Source organism: Mytilus galloprovincialis, chromosome 4 (genome assembly GCF_965363235.1).
Source record: "Mytilus galloprovincialis chromosome 4, xbMytGall1.hap1.1, whole genome shotgun sequence".
NCBI lineage: Eukaryota > Metazoa > Mollusca > Bivalvia > Mytilida > Mytilidae > Mytilus > Mytilus galloprovincialis.
In genome coordinates, this window is record NC_134841.1 from 67,740,573 (window position 1) to 67,761,571 (window position 20,999).

Sequence of the window (20,999 nt, forward strand, 5' to 3'; positions counted from 1 at the left end):
GTTGCTACTTAGAAATGGAAAGTTCACAATTGGAAAGCTGAAAACATAATATATAAATTGCATGTGACGATGTGTTTATTTAATATTAATAACACAATATCAATCTTTACAATATAAACACTGATTTTATCATAAACATTTGATTTCTAACAACAGTTTAAGTAATGCTCCCATTGAAATTTGCATTTTTTATTTGTTATTTAGTTATAAAATACATTTAAGTAGGTCTTAATTTGAACATTATAATTTTCAAGATTTATTTGTAAAACTCAAAAAATCAACAAATTTAAAATTTTGTCAGAAATTAAATTTTATAAATGTTTGAATCACTGTTTACATTCATCAAATTAAAAATATATTAATAATGATGCATAAATACAACATCTTTTGCAATTTTGAGTACTAAAAGCTATTTTATTTTTGTCTATTAAGAAGATTTTTTTCAACTCAGTTAAATTAATCAATGAGTAATAGATTTATCCTAGACGAAATTTAAAGGCCCCAGGAAACAAAACTACACAAAACTACACAAAGGAGAAAACCTATTGTATTCATTCAATAGGACAAATGAACTTACAAACATTCAAATAGCCTGGTCAGATAGAGATGGCACTGTGGAAAACTTTCATTGGGTTCGTAATAAAATGAAATAGAATTAATCGAGTTTTTGATGCAATCATAAATGTTGTAGATATTACCAATGTTATTTCAACTGATCGGGCGGAGCTTATGTTTTAATTGCATAAAAACAGTTTATTTGAAGATGTGTATGATAAGGATGATTGCCGTTATAATTATTATTGAATTCTAATCACTAATCAGTGTCACCAAACGGTTATACAAAAGAACAGAATGTATGATATGGGACGAATAACTGGACGAATAACTGTCTATAGATGGACTGGTCTTAAAAGAGCGAATTTCTCAAACTCTGCCTAGTCAAGTGAAATAAATCTTGTAATTTATTCATGCTTGGGTATTTCTGCGGTGATTCCTTTTTATGTATAATAATTATCATTATATATTTGCCACTGGACGTTAGACAAAAACAAACAATCAATCATGAATTTTTGTGTTTTGTATACTTGTTTTCCTTTTATAAAATATAGAAGGCTTTTATTTTTGAGGCAATCTTAAATTAAAATGTCATGTTAACGCTAATAGCGTGCGTTCATCTATTGTTTTAAGAGAGATAAAACAAAATCCGGAGAACTTGAGTATGCTAAAACATTTGTAAAACATTAATTCCTGTTATTTAATAGAGTAGGTTATTATTGCAGCTTGACATGCAAACAATCACTGCACTTGAATTAAAATTTAATGTTCTAATCCAAGTTCGTGAATGCCAAATTAAACAATCAAATTCTCTAATTAAGACTCAAACGTGTTTTCGGGCTGTTATGTCTGGTTTGAATCATTGTTTACCTTCCAAAATCAACAACAGAAATAAAATGAAAGATGTTTCTCGTTTTAATCAGGTAGGTTTGATCATTAAATAAATTGGAATATTCTACCTTTCTTAAACTTTAATTTCTTGTTATTTTATGCAAAACTTATCATAAATGAAATAAAAAAAAATAAAAAAAATCAAGAAATAGTACTTCCAACCACCATCAATTATACCCTACAAATGCATGTCTATATTTCCGAATCTGATACGCGGAGCATGTTATATAATAAATTAAAGTGTGCTAATAACTGTATACGATATATCGGGTTCAGTTAATTCCATATGGAGTGAGAGCCAAAGAGGCATTTTCTGACCTCTTATATATCTTATCAAGTTACAAGCATATTGTTTCACTAGTTTATCCTACCAACTATCCGTTAATATGTAGAATTTAGACATAGTGGTAAAAAACTGATAAATATTTTGCAGTTGTTATCAAAGTGATCGATAGGAGTTATTAAATCTGTAACTTGTGCCTGGTTGGCTATTGCAGAGATCTATTTGAATCCATTTTTGCACTCAACACAATAACAATTTAATACCAAAGAATCTTGATATTGCAATTTAAACACAACATTAAACAGATCTTTCTAATGTCAAGTTTGAAAAAGTCAGCATCTCAAAGACATGTTTTCGTCTAAAAGTTTTATAAATTAGAATTATGGATATAGTGATGCTGTATAGGTCAGTGCCAATGAGACAACTTTTGTAAAAATAAACCAATATGGGTCAAAGTACAGTCTTCAATACGGAGCCTTGGCTCACAACAAACAACAAGCTATAAAGGGACCCAAGAGTTACAAGTGTAAAACCGTTTAAGCAGGAAAACCAACGGTCCAATCTATAAAAAAAAAACCCAGAGGAACGTAAAACACTTATGAACCACATCAACAAACAAAAAAACCTGAACATCAGGTTCCTATGTATGTTGTCAAGGTTTGTTTATTTGAGGGCAAAACCGTTTGATCTTAAGGAACATAAATCTTCTACTAACTGTGTACTTAACAAAACCCTCACCTACTAACCATGTATCCATAGTAAAACACGACCACCGATCTTTGTTTACAATAGACACAGTTCCCACGTGTTTGCTTTAAACCATTGATAATCCCAGAAAAGTAAATGAGGTAAGTTAAGAAGCAATATCCTTCATCTAACCATTTTCACTGTTCCTCTTTATTTCGAATATTTTAGACTTGCTCCATTACATGAAAATAAGATACAACTCTTATGCTTGTCATTATAAAAACTTATTAACAAAATTGTACCCTGCGCTAGACACATGGAATTTTATTCATGTTTCAAGAAATAAGTCTTGAAACTCTTCAACGGGAATTTGTAATTTAACACAACTAAAACAAGCATGAAACTTGGCCACCAAACAACTTGCTCCTAATTGTATGTCAATTTTTTTAACTGTATGCATAAAATTTCATATTGCAGGACGATACAATCAGAATATCTTAAAAAAATCAAAATTGGTACTTTCTTCATAGGATCAAGCATGCTAAATTCACTAAGGAACCCTTTGTGAACAGTTTGTAAAGAAATAATAATAGTTTATTAGTTGGGTCGATGCCAACTGATACAAAGAGCAGATGACGTAGTCATGAAAACTACAGGAATAAAATTGAGAAAGGAAACGAGGAATGTGTCAAAGCCGAAGATCACCAAATGGGTCTTCAATGTAGCGAGAAACTCTCGCACCCAGAGGCGTCCTTCAGCTGGCCCCTTTAAAAATATGTATACTAGTACAGTGATAATGGACGTCATACTAAACTCTGAATTATACACAAGAAACTAATATTAAAAATCATACAAGACTAACAAAGGCCAGTGGTTCCTGACTTGGGACAGGCGCAAAATTGCGGCGGGGTTAAACATGTTTATGAGATCTCAACCCTCCCCCTATACCTCTAGCCAATGTAGAAAAGTAAACGTATACCAATACGTACATTAAAATTCAGTTCAAGAAAGGTCTGAGTCCAATGTCAGAAGATGTAACAAAAGAAAATAAATAAAATGACAATAATACATAAATAACAACAGACTACTAGCAGTTAACTGACATGTCAGCTTCAGACCTCAATTAAACTGATTGAAAGATTATGTCTTCATCATATGAATATCAGGCACAATCCCTCCCGTTAGGGGGTTAGTATCATACTATCATAAAATATATGAGAAGAACATAATCCGTGTCATGCCAACAACTGTTTTTTGTAAATAAATATGTTTAGTTCCGATGCAAAGACCCTATAAGTGAATCAATATTAAAGCCTACATATGCAACCTTTAATGACCTGATAACAGTATCGTAACTATATCCTTTCTTAATAAGTCTGTTTAAAGGTTTTGTAAGCTTTTGAGATGAATGATGACATTGTTGTGCTTTGTAAAGAATATTACCATAAAAGATTGGATGTGAAATACCTGAACGTATAAGATGTCCTCATGTTAATTTATATTTACGAATTATTTCCTTATACCGATGATAAAGTTTAGTAAATGTTTTGACTAGTTTGTGATATCGAAAACCCTGGTGTAATAATATTTCAGTAATACATAAATTTCTCTCACTAAAATCTAAAACGTTGTTACATACACGAGCGAATCGTACAAGTTGAGCTGTATAAACACCATAAGACTGTGACAAGGGAACATCACCATCTAAAACCGGATAATTAACAACAGGAAATGAAAAATCATCTCTTTTATCATATATTTTTGTATTAAGCTTCCCGTTAATAATATAGATATCAAGATCGAGGAAAAGGCAGTGGTCATTGTTAGTATTAGCTTTATATAATGTAAGTTCAACAGGATAGATTTCTTTAGTATACATACTGAAGTCGTCATTATTGAGAGCCAATATATCATCCAAATATCTAAACGTATTGTTATTTTTTTGTATCAAATGTTGTTTCGATGGGTCTTTGCTAATTTTAGTCATAAACTGTAACTCATAACAATACAAAAACAGGTCCGCAATAAGTGGTGCACAGTTAGTCCCCATTGGAATTCCAATAAATTGACGATATACGGAATCTCCAAAGCGAACAAAAATGTTATCAAGTAAAAAATCAAGCGCATATATGGTATCAAAGCATGTCCAATTGACATAGGCCTTTTGTTTATTGCTACTAAAAAATGACCTAAAAGAGTTTGAACATATGTACTCGCATTCTGACTTTTTAAATGCCCAGTTAAATAGGGATGTGATTTTTTTTCTTAATAAGAAAATGAGAAAAAAGGTATATATGGTAGAAAAATCAAAACTTTGAACAGATTCAAAATCACCAATATATGCATGCAATTTATCAAGTACTTTCAACGAGTTTTTGACACTCCAAAAGTCATTAATTCCACTATTTTTAAAGGCCTTATTTGAACAATTAATTATCAGATTTTTTTATTGTACCAAGTGTACTAGGAAGCCAGTTCATGAGCAAAGTCTTGAGACAATGAAATGATCTCATATCTAACACCTCGGATATAAAGCTATAGGGCATCTTTGGACGTAACACTCCCGCAGACTGTATTCTTGGTTTTGGCATTCATACAGGTGCTGTCTGGTCTAAAACAAGCAGAGTTGTAATTGATTTCTGAAGGTATAACACCCATATCAAACAAAGAGCATATAGGGGCTGGGGATAATGGGCAACGAACCTTGTTCATTCGTTCAGTTCTGAGTCTGGCACATAAATAATGCATTAATGAGACAATGATGCATGTCGAAATAAAACAAAAAGACCAAAAAGATAAAATTTAAAAGCCACAATCAATCCGGAAGATCATACTACGGAAAACAAAAAGTGTCTCAAGTGATAAAACATCTTCACTATCTTGTAAAACGTTTACAAACGATTAGCTGTGCACAATTAGTGTACATTTCTCTATTTCTGATCAGCATACTACGTTTATTATCCAAGCGAACAATGGATTAGTTAAATATTCGTTGAATGCCGAGTATTTAGTGTTTTGATGTCTTATCTGTTGTAAAACGGTTCGGTTCTTCATTACTGTGTTAATTAGGATATTTCTAGAAATGCCAAAGCCATCTTTTGTATGTAAAAACAAGCATCTTTTTGCACATTATTTAACAACTCGTTTATTGTGAATCTGTTTTTATCATAAAGATTTTTCAGTGAAAAAAGTTATATAAATTGATAGTATTCTCTTGTTGCTAAGGTCAAAACCTACACATTTCAGAGACACGCATAGTGGCAATAGTCTGCTTATAATTCGTTTACACATGAGCAAAACAATGGCAGATTATGTGTTTTCTTACGTAGAAACGGCATATTTATCTCTTCATAGTTCTTTGAATGGAAAATACATTTATATAAACAGATGTAGTAATATTTCCAATGAGACAACGCCACCAGAGACCAAATGACGTACAATTAGGCAACAACAATTCATCGAAACTATTATTTCATATATTCATAATGTCCTTGATTAACACTATTTTATAACTGCTGTAAATGTTATGCAGCCTACCTGAAATACACACCCTGTGTCCGCGTTTCCTTGTAGGCGAAGCGTGGACATGGGATATGCATTTCAATTAGATTGATATTGTATATGAAATGGGATGAACGAATCAATGCATTATCTTAACATGTGAATTCTATATCTTATTTTTTTTTGGTTTATGACGCATGCAATATAATTGAATTTCAATTATTGTTAATGATAAACTTTTTTGGAGTAACTCAGTGCGTGATAAATAAAAGATTACATTGATCTGTGCACTTGTATGCATTAACGGGCATGTCGTTCTTTAAAATAGACTCAATTTATGACTTGAAAAGAAGCTAACAAATTGTGAACGTAAGTAGATATGGTAAAACGTCAATCAGGCAGTAACAAAATAATAAAGTCTACAGAAACTGGGTAGAGTATCTATATTGTTATCAATGGTTGACACCGAAGCGCCCACAAAAGGTAACGAGCTATAAATAGATTTAAGCATAAAATATTTCAAACCTTTCAATCATAAAGTTGTTTTTAAAAGGGGTTATAACTCTTTCATTCCGAGAAAAAGTATAGAAATCACCATGAATAACAGATATATTATAAACAAATTAAATAAAATTAATGTTCAATTCAAACATCTCGAACACTTATGAAGACGCTTATCTCAGAAACACGTGTCTTGTCAACAGAAACAACAGACCTTCGTTTTTTTTACTACTTATTTGGTATCGCAACTGGAGGACCATCAGCCCAAAAGGGTAACATTTGACCACCCGTACTTAGGTGTTGGGATGACTTATATGGCACATACCTAGTTGAACACAGATTGTCGTAGCCATTTTTGTATAAATTTTGTCTGTTTATTCCCAGCTGTTATATAAATTATGACATTTTGTTGAACCAAATCTTTGGTGAATACACTGCCAGGTAATTTAATGTTAACTACTATAGACGATTTTCACTTTTCTCTTTGGTTCATTTTAGATTTGCATGCTCTCAATCTGTTTAATGGTTTTGGCTTAAATAGTTTGTGTCAAGATTGAACTACAATAATGACAGATCTTTTACGTCCTTCAGTATTTCAGAAAGCGATATATCTAAAGTATCAATCTAAATGTATGAATTGTATGAATTTTAATTTAAGAACAAAGGTCATATTTGTAATTGACGCTCATTGTATTTTTCCTACATATGTTAAGCTATCACTATTTGGAAAGATTACAACTATTATCTATGATGTTTGATCTGTCATACAACAACATTGTGTAACTCTGTTTATAAGGAACGAACAATTTTGGTATTGAAATCTGATTCTTCACGACATCGTGTTTTATTCAGTTGATTTTATTTTCAAGCAACTGAAGTGACATTAATAAATGTTTGACTGTTGGTCTAGTAACTAGTAAATGTATTTGGTTGTTAATAAGTATTAGTTTGTAAAAATGCTATAATACTTTTTTTCTTTCTATAACACCATTTCAAAGTATTTGAATATAATTTTCTACCTGGTGTGATGTCGTGTCAAGGTTTAGTTAGTTCAATATGTCTGTTGGGTACCGTTCGTGCTGCGATGCCATATTTATGCATGTATAACTGAGCTAGGAAAAGGTGGAACAGTGTTCCCACTCATCTATGCATTTTTTAAATTGTTCCTTTTAGTAATAGACTGCTAGTATAAGAGCGTTGACTTTTTCTTTTGGGATTGTTTTCAATTTAAACTATTACCATATAATGTACTCATGGATAATTGAAGGAAGTGATTGGTGATATTTGAATTACATTTTACGCATCTTGCCAGTTATTTTTTGCTGTTTTTCTTTTTCAATTTCAGTAATATAGACCATCTTAACTTTACAGAACTTAATGCCATACTTGAGCAACCCGACGATAAGACAATATAAACATGTGTTTGCTGTTCAGCGTAAGCAAAGGGTCCGAGTTGAAGGCCGTACTTTCACCTATACTGTCTGATTAACCTTTTTACCAATTATGACTTGGATGGAGATTTGTCACATTGGCACTCATACCACATCTTTTAAGATCTATTTGTATAACTTGTTGAAGACCTTGGTTTGTATCAGGTTTTGCCATTTATCAAACTTAGACGCTTATTAATGTTTACTCTAGCCACCCTTACAACTATTAATCTTAGTTTAATCCAGTTTTCTTCTATCCACACTTGTCATTCAACATTTACACGCTAAAGGACACTTCATTATGAGATTACTTTTAGTAAAAGATTGTTGGTATGATAGTTTCAATTGCTTCTTTCTTGCTATAATACAGTTTTCTACTGTCCACATCTATCATTCAACATTTACACGCTAAAGGACACTTCATTATCAGATCATGTTATTCTACTCGGAAAGATTACAACAATATCACGTAAAGGATCATTAACCAATAAGACACTGCAAAGACATTCGTCTCCTTCTACAACTATTTAAGGAACACAAGTTCTGTATTTTGCAGAGTTACCATCTTGACATTCCCAATTGAGAGTTGTAAGTCTTTAAATATAGAACTATAATTATTCATTTTCTAATGCAATAACCATAACATGTTCCAAATAAACGTTTGAAACGTAGATAGGACATGGAGGAACCGTATTTTTACTCATTTATGCATTTTTGTTTATGGGTTCTTTGAGTTATAGACTGTTTGTACAAGAGCCTTTATTGCTTTTTTTTTTAATTGTTTTCAATTTACCCTATAATGCACTCATAGATAATTGAAAGACGTAAGGTGATATTCAAATTAGATTGTATGTTACTTGTCAGATAACTTTTCTGTTTTGCTCTTTTATTCTCAGAAATATAGAACATCGTAACTGTACAGAGTTCAAAACCATACTTGTGCAACCCGACAATTAGACAGTAAAAACATTTGTATAACTTGTTGGTGACCTTGGTTTGTATCAAGTTTTACCATTTATCAACCTAAGACGCTTATTACTGTTTACTCTAGCGATGCTTACAAATAATAATCCTAGTATAATACAGTTTTCTACTGTCCACACTTATCATTCAACATTATACGCTAAAGGACACTTCATAATCAGATCATGTTATTCTGCTCGGAAATATAACGACAATATCACGTTAAGGATCATTAACCGATAAATACATTACAAAGACATTCGTCTCCTTCTACAACTATTTAAGGAACACAAGTTCTGTATTTTGCAGAGTTATCATCCTGACATTCCCAATTGAGAGTTGTAAGTCTTTAAATACAGAACTATAATTGTTCCTTTTCTAATGCAATAACCATAACATGTTCCAAATAAACGTTTGAAACGTAAATAGGACATGGAGGAACCGTATTTTCACTCATTTGTGTATTTTTGTTTATGGGTTCTTTGAGTTATAGACTGTTTGTACAAGAGCCTTTATTGATTTTTTTTAATTGTTTTCAATTTACCCTATAATGCACTCATAGATAATTGAAAGACGTAAGGTGATATTCAAATTAGATTGTATGTTACTTGTCAGATAACTTTTCTGTTTTGCTCTTTCATTCTCAGAAATATAGAACATCGTAACTGTACAGAGTTTAAAACCATACTTGTGCAACCCGACAATTAGACAGTAAAAACATTTGTATAACTTGTTGGTGACCTTGGTTTGTATCAAGTTTTACCATTTATCAACCTAAGACGCTTATTACTGTTTACTCTAGCGATGCTTACAAATATTAATCCGAGTATAATACAGTTTTCTACTGTCCACACTTATCATTCAACATTATACGCTAAAGGACACTTCATTATCAGATCATGTTATTCTACTCGGAAATATTACGACAATATCACGTAAAGGATCATTCACCGATAAATACATTACAAAGACATTCGTCTCCTTCTACAACTATTTAAGGAACACAAGTTCTGGATTTTGCAGAGATACCATTCTGACATTCCCAGTTGAGAGTTGTAAGTCTTCAAATATAGAACTATTATTCCTTTTCTAGTGTATTAACCATAAAATGGTTCAAATAAAACGTTTTAAATATCCGCAAAACTTACACAGCGACTGCAACTAATGATTCTGCGACCAACAACCGTTACATTAAAGCGGCTTTTTGTAACGGATTCAATGCATACGTTTGTAAATGTACGATTTAAATGTACACTATTTTGAGAATCATTTTATTTTTTAATCATACAAAATATATACATGCTTTTGTTTTTGTTTTGATATGAATTAAGCAGATGATGGGTTAAAGGAAATGTGACAACAACGGTGTTACCCTACAAATCACTGTTGTTAGTAGTGTACGGTTGCTCACTCATTTGAGTATTTATCACTTTCATCTTCATTTCTGTTTTTAACTAATTTGTTTAAATGGATCCAAATGCTCGATATTTGATGGTGGTTTATAATCAACTGGATTAATTGTTGAACATGTGGATCCAAACATTGGCGGATCCAGAGGGGGGAGTCCGGGGGTTGGAACCCCCTTGTTTTTGGCCGATCAATGCATTTGAATGGGAGCATATAACTGGAACCCCCCCCTTTACTCTGGTTGGGGACCCCCCTTTTTAAAATGGCTGGATCCGCCCTTGATCCAAATGTCTACATACTGCTGTTTCTGATTCCACGTCAGATGTATCTGTGATCAAACTTGATGATTAATCATTGTCTATAAATGATATGTTGGACATAATAGGATTATTTTTTATAAGAGCATCACTCAGAGACATACAAGCAAAATGAAGGATTACATGAGCTCGCCGTGGACATAAGAATCTGAGTATTGATACTTTTGTTATGAAATTCTCAGTTTCGTTCCTGGTTATTTATCAGAAAACATTAAATTGAATTTGTCAGTCAGTTGAAAAAAAAAACAAATATGAAAAAGTCATTAGTTGGCCTAGCACCTAGTATAAATAAAGGCAAAGGTTTCAAAAGTTATAAACTGATTGCGAGAAAATAATTACGAACCTGGTCTAAACGCACGAGCTGTCACTTTTACATTTCATAAGCGATGGTCTTTCACGACAGATTTTAATGTATGTATAGTCTTTGCACTTACAAAATGTAATGAGCTTAGAGTTACATTATTAGTTTTAAATATATATTTTTCTATTTTTATTTTTATGCATTGAAATTCATTTGTTTGCTTCATGTAACTGGCATACACGAACTTCATATAACAAACACGTGCATTATGTTAGTTCGAGGTAACAATCGATCATGTAGAAAAAGACAATTTTTAATGTAATCAGACATTGATTTGATATTTACTGATTCCATGTCTACCATCGGATGCTTAGAAATTCTGCCATTGTTTTGATTCCAGACAGATCTATACCTCTTTCACAATCAAACCACATAATAATAATTTACCAAAACATTCAACTATACCAAGAGTTCGATAAACAAGGCTGAAGATTACCAAACAGAGAACCAAAACTTATAGATTGAATGGAGAGCGACAAAATCGTCCCCCTCCCAGATAAAACGATGTAGAATCGAACATTAATCTTCTATACACTACATAAAACCTAGGGAATGACAAAAACGAACACCCGACCTAAAACAATGGTGATCTCAGGTGATCTTTAAGGGTAATTAGATCCAGTGTGTTGTTCATTGTTAGTGTAAATTCGTGTTAGGTCTCTGTCGGTGATGTCACAATGTAGGAACTGATGACAGGAGTTTATATAGTTATGGAAAGTAGGAACAACTAACAGATTAAAAATTATCGCAGCTCTTAGATAATACAACTTTGAATCAATTTTGTGTCCAAAAATTAAATGTTTAAAAGAGTAACAATTCCACACGAAATATTATAACCCACTTCAGTACGAATAACAATTTTAATCGAGATTTTTGTAACGGACAACAATGATCTGTTTTAAATTGCTTCCTCATATAAGTAAGCAGATAGATCAAAATCGGAATAATTGTCATTTGAAATTAATTATACATTCTGTGATGGTGTTAATCAATAGTTTTTAATAATGAAAGGCATGAAATTGCGTATTAAATCCTCAACATGCCACATAGGACACGAAGGAACATCATTTACATTACGGTCAACTCATTTGCACTAAAATAAGGAAATCCTATGTAGCATTTATTTTCCTTGAGTAGTTGTTATGTTTGATAGATCCATTTATGATTGTCTAATTTATTTTAGATATTGGCATTATTGGCCTCTCGACAAATATTTGTAAACAAGTGCTTAAAAGGGTTTAATTCAGAAGTGAGAAGCTTTTCCTGTACTGAATTTTTATTGAAAATTTTGTTATTCTACTGATCCACACAGTAAACAAAAAGAGAGGAGGAGGAAATTTCAAAAACTATTTTAACCTCGTCACATGGTCATGTCCCAGTCCCAATTTTTACATTTTGTTCTCATGGTGTGACGCTATGAAACTGTCCAAGGTTATGGAGGGGTCAAGCATTTAAAACTATATTTAACCCCGCCACATTGTTAATGTGCATGTCACAAGAGTTTAGTCTGTAAATTAAAGGTTGTCGTCTATTGCTGACTGTCATAGCTGTTATTCGCATCTTGTCTTTTCATAATTCAGGCCGTTAGTTTTCTCGTTAGTTATTTCATGATTTTACCTTGAAAGTTCTTATTATATTTGAATTACATTTAACCTATGTTAGAAATAATGTCAAAAAGTAAGATATAGAAATAATGTCAAAAAATAAGATGTAGAAATAATGTCAAAAAGTAAGATATAGAAATAATGTCAAAAAGTAAGATATAGAAATAATGTCAAAAAGTAAGATATATAAGTTAAGTATGATGATTTTACTTGGAAAGATCTAAGATATTTAAATTACATATAACCTATGTTAAAAATAATGTCAAAAAGTAAGATATAAAGAACAATCAATGAGTAGTGTATACATCGGACAGTACTGTATTCAAAAGGTTTGTTCATGTCGAAAGTCCAAACAAATATAAGGAATATCGACTAAATTGACAATGTAACCGATCTTTTGACCTTTCAGATCCAAGCACTTGAATAATACATAGAAAGTTTTCTTTAGGAACACGAAATACAGTATTGATATTTTATAAAACAAAATTGGCAAAACCAACATCCAATATCAATTGCATATGAATAGCTCGCATGAAATATTGTAGATAAGATTTGTAAGAATACATAGACCAGCAGTTATTTTCAATGTTTACTTCATTAACCATCTGGATGATCCCAAATCTTTATCGATAACGATATATGTAGTTTTTATACTCATGTTGTACACCTGACTTTGCACTTTGTATATATAGGATAACTTTAAAGCTCGTTCTATAGATAAATATCGAATATGTAAAGCAGAACGTTTAAGATCTCTTGACCATAACACAATATTGACTGCGGTACACCTATTTTTGACATTTTTACCTATAATGTCTGTTTGTTTTTTTTTCACTCATCGTTGTCAATATAGTTTTATACTAGTTATTAAACGTTTAATTCATTATTTTCTACATAAGAAAATGCCTGTGTAAAGTCAGGAATATGACAGTTGTTGTCCATTCGTTGGACGTGTTTGAGCTTTTGATTTTGCCATTTGATAAAGGACTTTCCGTTTTGAATTTTCCTAGAAGTTCATTTTTTTTTGTGATTTTACTTATTTCTTGCTTCACTTATACAACAATTTTAACGGAAATGCCGCCTTAACTCGAAAAATTAATAGATATCTCTTGGAATCTTATTTACAAATGCTCCTATGGGAACCGAGTCATATGCTTGCTTGCTTTTGAATACATTTAAACATTTAATCAAAAATGTGACATTGATGCATGCATAAACAAAAGCCTTATATCGGTGGAAAGATTGCATCTACTTAACCAGAAAATATTGCAATATGGGACTGTTGGGAAATGACGTAATAAAACAGATTTGTATTACATTTATCTAATGTTTAGAAAAGATCCAAATAAGGTATTTCTAAATGCCTCTCTGTTTTTTTTTACCGAAATGGCTAGTTTAAGACTGAATGCAAGGATGCAGATATCGACTAGAATAGAAGTGTGTGATAGGGTTTAGGCTACAAGACTAGACAGTACCATCCCCAATTGGCTCAGTTTTACGAAAAAGCATTTGGAATGCTGTCAGTTCCAGACACAATACGTTTACATAAACATTTTACTTTGACAGTAATTGATATAATTTTTAAGTTTTGAGTAGGCTAAAACAAACGGTTATCAGATATGCATACTTAAGAAAGCATAAAATTGTGTAGGAAAAAACCATAAAGCAAGTACTTGCAAATAGTGCCAGCAAATACAAATAGTGCCAACACATACAAAAAGTGGCAGCACATACAAAAAATGCCAACATATACAAATAGTACCACCACATGTGACATACAAATAGTACAAGCACTTTTACCCCCCCTGTGAGTAACTAAAATGGAAAAAGTATGACTGTGGCACTGCTGCTCATGTGCTCGCCTTTGAATTATTGCGACGCTGTGGAGGTCTAGAAAAATTGTATTCGGAAAAGACTTTGACCATGTTGTTGCCCTTGTAAATTTCATAAGCAGTAACATTTGCTTAAACCAAAGAAGTGACCATTAAACTTGTTGAAAAGTAAACAATTACAGAAATGTTTACCAATGCATAAAAAGGAAATTATATCGTATATACTTTGGCTACAAACATTCTATGACACAGTTACTTACCTAAAGTTACTACATGGGTGTATAACCCAATTCCCAACTCGTTTATGTCGCAATTTTTCTTTCATCAAAGCATTCTTATTTCCAAATAGTTTCATTGCAAGTTTATTATCCGAAGGTTGAAAGAAAGACACAATTTGTTCCTTTAGGAATGAGGTTGGACTAGATTTTTGCTCATAATTCATATTTTCCTGAGAATTTGTGAAAAGCTCTTCCTTAGGTGTCCCATACAAAGAAGTTTGATCACCAATATATTTCACTTTATTCGTGTCATTTTTATAATTCATATCTGTATTTAAATAATCACTGTATACCGAATCATCGTCAGAATCTATTGTGATGGTTATAGACGGATTTCCTTGTTTGTTTTTATTGCAATTTGGTAAACACGGCATGTTTGAATCTGATTTATCTGTTACAGTATGTCTTTCAATGCTCATACGTTTAAGTTTTAAACTTGGCACACGTCTGGACGGTTTTGGAGGTGTAGAGTTTCCGATTGGTTGAGAGTTCTTTCGACTAACATTACCATTGGCTGATTTTCCAAACTTGACGGAATCTGATCGCGTTATCTTTGGAGACAAGCTCGACACAAATTTCGCATGTTTCTTTTGTCTGCTTTCTTTTTCTACTTTATTTCCTTCGACGTCATCACTTTCTGCACAACTATTCCCATTTGATTTGTTTTTGTCCTCTACTTTTTTATATGGTGTTGCAGGGTTACTCGATTCCTCATCAGAAGAATATGACAGGGGTCGTTCTCGATCATGATCACTTACGTCCAGCAAGGGCTGTGCCGGTGAATTTCGATAGCCCTCCATGATCGACGCCCGCACAGGTGGAACCTAAAATAAACATAACAAGTATGTATTCCATTGTATATTCTATTGTTTAAATGATTTAGTAGTCAAAATTCCCAAAGTGTTTAAAAACGTATTCGTTTGTTTGCTTGCGTCAAAATAAACTTCAATATCTTTGGAAGTTAATCAATAGTTTGTAATGACTGTTCTACTAATTAATCTAAGATTAGATTAATAAGCCTGATTACTTTAAAGAATTGATATTAATCATCTCTATAGTTTCTTCAGGGTCTTAAGCGGCACAGAACAAGAAATGGAAATTGGCAGTTTAATCATGTCTGCACGTACAGTTCATTTTTTATATGTATATAGTATATATATACAAGAAGCTTTAAGGAATTTAGATTGAGGATTATTATAAAGCTGCAAATAACAAATGGAGAGACATTGTAGATTTACGACCCTTCTAATTAATCCTTACTCATCTCCAAAGTAGATAATTTAAACAAATTACTGTACTGTATGTTTTAAAGAAAAGTACATCGAAACAATTAATTTTAAAGGCATTTAATTTATTTAGATGTCAAATATGATACGAAAACAACTGGTTATTATTGACAAAATAAATGTCTTTATGAAGAACAAAAGTCTTTTTATGATAAATTGGAAACAAACCAAAGATTCCCAATTGCATAACATATTTTTTCAGTCAGTTTTGAGATATGTGTATAACAATCAATTATGATAAACCGTTCTATTAGATAGTTAATTTTCAAAAACAAAAGCTGCGGAAGTGAACATAGCAGGTGAGAAAAGACTATCAACGATAAAGCACAAATCTCTTGTTATGGATATATTGACAATACTTTATTACTGGAAAGCTGCAACAACCATTTTTCCCTGGATACCATGTTTCTGATTTGCACAAGTCATATTATATTGGTGTTTCATACTCGATTGTGGAACATTCTCCTCACTGTTTTTTAACAGTAATGAATTAATAGAACTAATAATTGCCTTAATAAATGAATTTTGATACTAATAAATGTATAAAATAAATTCTAACTCTGTTACTAATATTTTTAATAAATTTTAACTAGTACATAAAATTTCAAATAACGCAATTTTAAAAATGGACAAAAAATTTTAAATGCGGTGACCCATCAGATAGGGTGGACTTCATGAAGATGAAGAAGAAGAAGAAGAAGAAGAAGAAGAAGAAGAAGACTACTTCCAGGAGAACAAATTTAACATTGTTCTTTGATATAAATGTCGAATGACAAAATGACATCTTGTGCGAGGCATTAATACGCCTAGTATACACCAAACAGACATCTTTTATTTACATCACTGCAGATATTTGAAGAGTCTTAAACGTTTGACATTATGGACCGTCTTTCTGTATATGTTAATTTATTTAGCCAATAGTCATCTGATAGATGTACAGATGAAGAACATTAATGCAAGAGATTACAAGTGTTCTTTCTTGTTCCACTCAAGTTGAAGAGCATTGAGGATTTAAAATTTCAAATTTTTTTGCCAAATACGTATATACGGCTAAGATAATCTATTCCTGGGGTACAAAATCCTTAGTACTTCATAAAATTAAATGTTTTTTAACAGTTTATTTATAATTATTTCCATATCAATGGTAATTCTTATCAGAAGTGCTGAGATCAATTTTTAGCTGGGTAGATTACAATTCTCATATTCATTTGTTTAAATGGTATAGTTCTTAACATAATTAGAACTAATTGCATAACAGTGTGGTCGACAGTAAAACGTTTGTAGGTTGTAACTTGTTTGTCAACGGCTATGATTTTATGCTCACCCAGTCTGTCAGAGGCCTTCCAGTGGGGATTGAAATCTTCACTTGATACACATTCCGATACATAAAATGAAACTTTCTTTTTACAAAGCTTGAAAGGAATTTGTTTTAAATATTTATTATAATCATCACATACAACCGTGTCATTTATAAGAATAATAATGTTCAGAGATGATATTATTTAATAATAATAAAAAAATAGGTTTATCCATTGTAAAAAAAAAACTATTAAGTTGATGGGGTTAATTAACAAAATATCTCATTGATTAAGAGCACAACTACTTCTACGGTGTGATCATTTAAGAATGGCCTACTATTTATTCAATGCGTATACATGTGGGTTTTGTTTGTGAAGAGTTCTGGATAATTAAAAAATCATTTGATTTCTTTGTTTAATACCATAAAACGATTCATTCTTTCAGATATTTGTCACTTTGCCTTATCTTCAAGTCCAACACAATTTCTCACGTTTCTTACAAAACTTATATTCTTGTGATGTATTCTTTTGTTGAAAAAAATATGTATAGATATAGATAGATATAGGAAGATGTGGTATGAGTGCCAATGAGACAACTCTCCTCCCAAGTAATAATTCATAAAAGTAAACCATTATAGGTCAAGGTACGACCTGCAACACGGAGCCTTGGCTCACACCGAACACAGGCGCTTGGGTGCTGTTCGGTGTCACAGGCGCTTGGGTGTATGATACAGATTTTTTTTTTTTGGATTTTTTTTTGCTGATTAAAATATTCAATTTTCTATATTTATAATACATATCTATCACTTCTGTGCATGTTTCACCTAGTTTCGAGTGTTTAAACACTCGAAACTAGGTGAGACATGCACAGAAGTGATAGATATGTATTATAAATATAGAAAATTGAATATTTTAATCAGCAAAAAAAAAATCCCCAAAAAAAATCTGTATCATACACCCAAGCGCCTGTGACACCGAACAGCAAGTTATAGAGGGCTCCAAAACTACTAGTATAAAACCATTCAAACGGGAAAACCAACGAGAAACGAAAAACACATATGAACTACATAAACAGACGACATCATGCATTGTAACTTTTAAAGCCAATCGTAACTACTCGGCCATTCTCGCTACGCAGTACAATAGTTATTTCTTCGTGCAACCAGAAAGGCCGAGTTGTTCCGATTGTTTTAAAGCCAATTAAGTAAAAAAAATAATCTGAAAGAACGTGCGATATCATATTAGGAAAATTGATGGTCAAACCATAACAAAAAATCAAGTAAAGAATTTTAAGTATTCAACCTTTATAGCTTGCTGTTCGGTGTGAGCCAAGACTCCGTGTTGAAGGCCATTTTTATTTATTTTCAAATTACAAAGGTTATTCCTTATTAGTATTTTTAATTATTTTATTTAGGCGTTTAGAACCTTTGGTGACCTCACAGTTTAAGTTTCTATGATAAGTACGTCGTGAGCAGTGGGCATTACAGACGAACGTTCACCTAATTTTCCCCAGTCAATGAATGGCCATAGCTACACTGTTATGAATTTCATACTATATAGTTGCATCCTCGTGTATTTTTGTTATCAATTGCATGCTCAAACAAACACAATAAGGTATGATAAGGTAAACACTGATTGAAAACCCAGGATTTTCCAATACTCAAGTCAATTTATAAAGTTATAAATGACTACAAATCAAAATCAACGGCTTTAGCAATTGTTACACGTCTAACAATGTAAAGGCACTTTGATCGATAAAACAGACTCTGAATGTCTGAAGGAGATGTTATGTCACATAGCATATGCCCGATTTTCGTCTCAAAAAATTACTTTAATGTGCTTTGGAAAATTTGACATCTGATATACGCTAAGTTCTATCTTTTTCCTATTATGTCTTTAATCAGAAAATCTGTATCAGAAGAAAGTAAATTCATTTCGTCTGCAACAACAATTACCACTAAAGAAAATAACTTGCAGGCCCTCAGTTTCTTAAATGAAATACTGCTTTCTACAGGATTAATATAAATTTAATTTATCATATACTTAGCATTGATATGATAGCTTTTGCATATGTGTAATGAGCGGAAGTACACAAGCCATAATTTCCCACCCGGGTTGATAACCCATATCAGGTGCATCTCGTGCACAAAACCCATAATAGTGCCTCTCGTGCAAGTTACTTCCGGTGTTTCCGGTTTCGGTTGTTTACTTTTCCATTGTGACGTCAGATGTTTTTTATGACGACGTCAAAATTTACGAGAACTTTTGTGGGGATAGTTTGATACTTGCTAACAAATGCCATTGACAATTATGAATCATTTTATAGTACAACAAACATGGAGTAGTAATAATCGTAAAACTCTTCCAAATTTTCAATGTTTCAAAATGCCTCTATAGGAAATGTTACCATAAATATATAAGGAGTTAATGATGCTGTTGTTGGACAACTATAGTATATTTGATTCATAATTTTAATTTTCTTTATAAAGTGTTTGACTGTTTTAGTTATTGCGTTAGTTTATTTGCCTTACATAAAACTATTGTCGGAAGTATATGATAAAGCGATTAATACATGGCCTTTTCCATATCAGCCTGGGTATCATCCCTCGACCCATATCAGCACCTCGACTCCGTCTCGGGCTGATATGGGGGTCTCGGGATGATACCCAGGCTGATATGGAAAAGGCCATGTATTAATCTCTATTTATAGCTACCATACTTCTATTGTAACTTGCAACGTATGCATGTAATATTTAAAGCAGGATTGGAGTTTATATTGGGAAGAAATGGGAGACAATTTTTAACCTCTTTTCCTCTTAAAATTTATATTTAAATAGTTTCAAAGCTTACAACTGTAATAAACGTGTATAGTCAATTTATACCATAGAAATACATGTAATATTATCACTAAATAAACATTGAAAAACAAAAGTACGTGAATTTGTCTTCGGCAACTACTGCCCGCTTATGCTATTTTTTTTTATTGTTCAGCGAATCACGAAATTTCAGTCTAAATTACAAAATTAAAAGTCCCTCAATAAATGGCAAAATCAAAAGCTCAAACACAACAAACAACTGTTATTAATAGTAAATGTATATGTAGAAAGTTCATATACCGTGCATATAAGGCTATTCTGTAAGCTCTAAAAATGAATCTATAAACATAATATAACTTAATTGGTTTCTATTAGCATATAGAACATTTGTTTACATTTATCTATCAATATGCACCATCGTTTCTAATAAAAAAAAATGATACGTTCGATTTATGTATTTTTAGGGTAGATATTAAGAAAAACGCATTCATAAAATTGAGAATGGAAATGGGGAATGTGCCAAAGAGACAACAACCCGACCATAGAGCAGACAACAGCAGAAGGTCACCAACAGGTCTTCAATGCAACGAGAAATTCTTGCACCCGGAGGCGTCCTTCAGCTGGCCCCTAAACAAATATATACTGGGTCAGTGATAATGAACACCATACTAAACTCCAAATTGTACACAAGAAAATAAAAGTTAAAATGATACAAGACTAACAAAGGCCAGAGGCTCCTGACTTGGGACAGGCGCAAAAATGCGGCGGGGTTAAACATGTTTGTGAGATCTCAACCCTCCCCCTATACCTCTAGCCAATGCAGAAAAGTAAACGCATAACAATACGCACATTAAAATTCAGTTCAAGAGAAGTCCGAGCCTGATGTCAGAAGATGTAACCAAAGAAAATAAACAAAATGACAATAATACATAAATAACATCAGACTACTAGCAGTTAACTGACATGCCAGCTCCGGACCTCAATTAAAC

General features: G+C 32.1%; 1 protein-coding gene across 5 annotated transcripts in view; it reads right to left on the bottom strand.

Moving 5' to 3' along the window:
- Nucleotides 1–20,999, bottom strand: part of LOC143072789 (uncharacterized) — a 115,003-nt gene that overhangs the window by 36,712 nt on the left and 57,292 nt on the right. For all 5 annotated transcript variants that reach the window (XM_076247889.1, XM_076247888.1, XM_076247886.1 and 2 more), the window contains exon 2: nucleotides 14,593–15,434. In XM_076247889.1, the coding sequence (XP_076104004.1) occupies nucleotides 14,593–15,410 (818 nt within the window). In that variant the 5' untranslated portion in view covers nucleotides 15,411–15,434. The remainder of the gene's footprint in view (nucleotides 1–14,592; nucleotides 15,435–20,999) is intronic.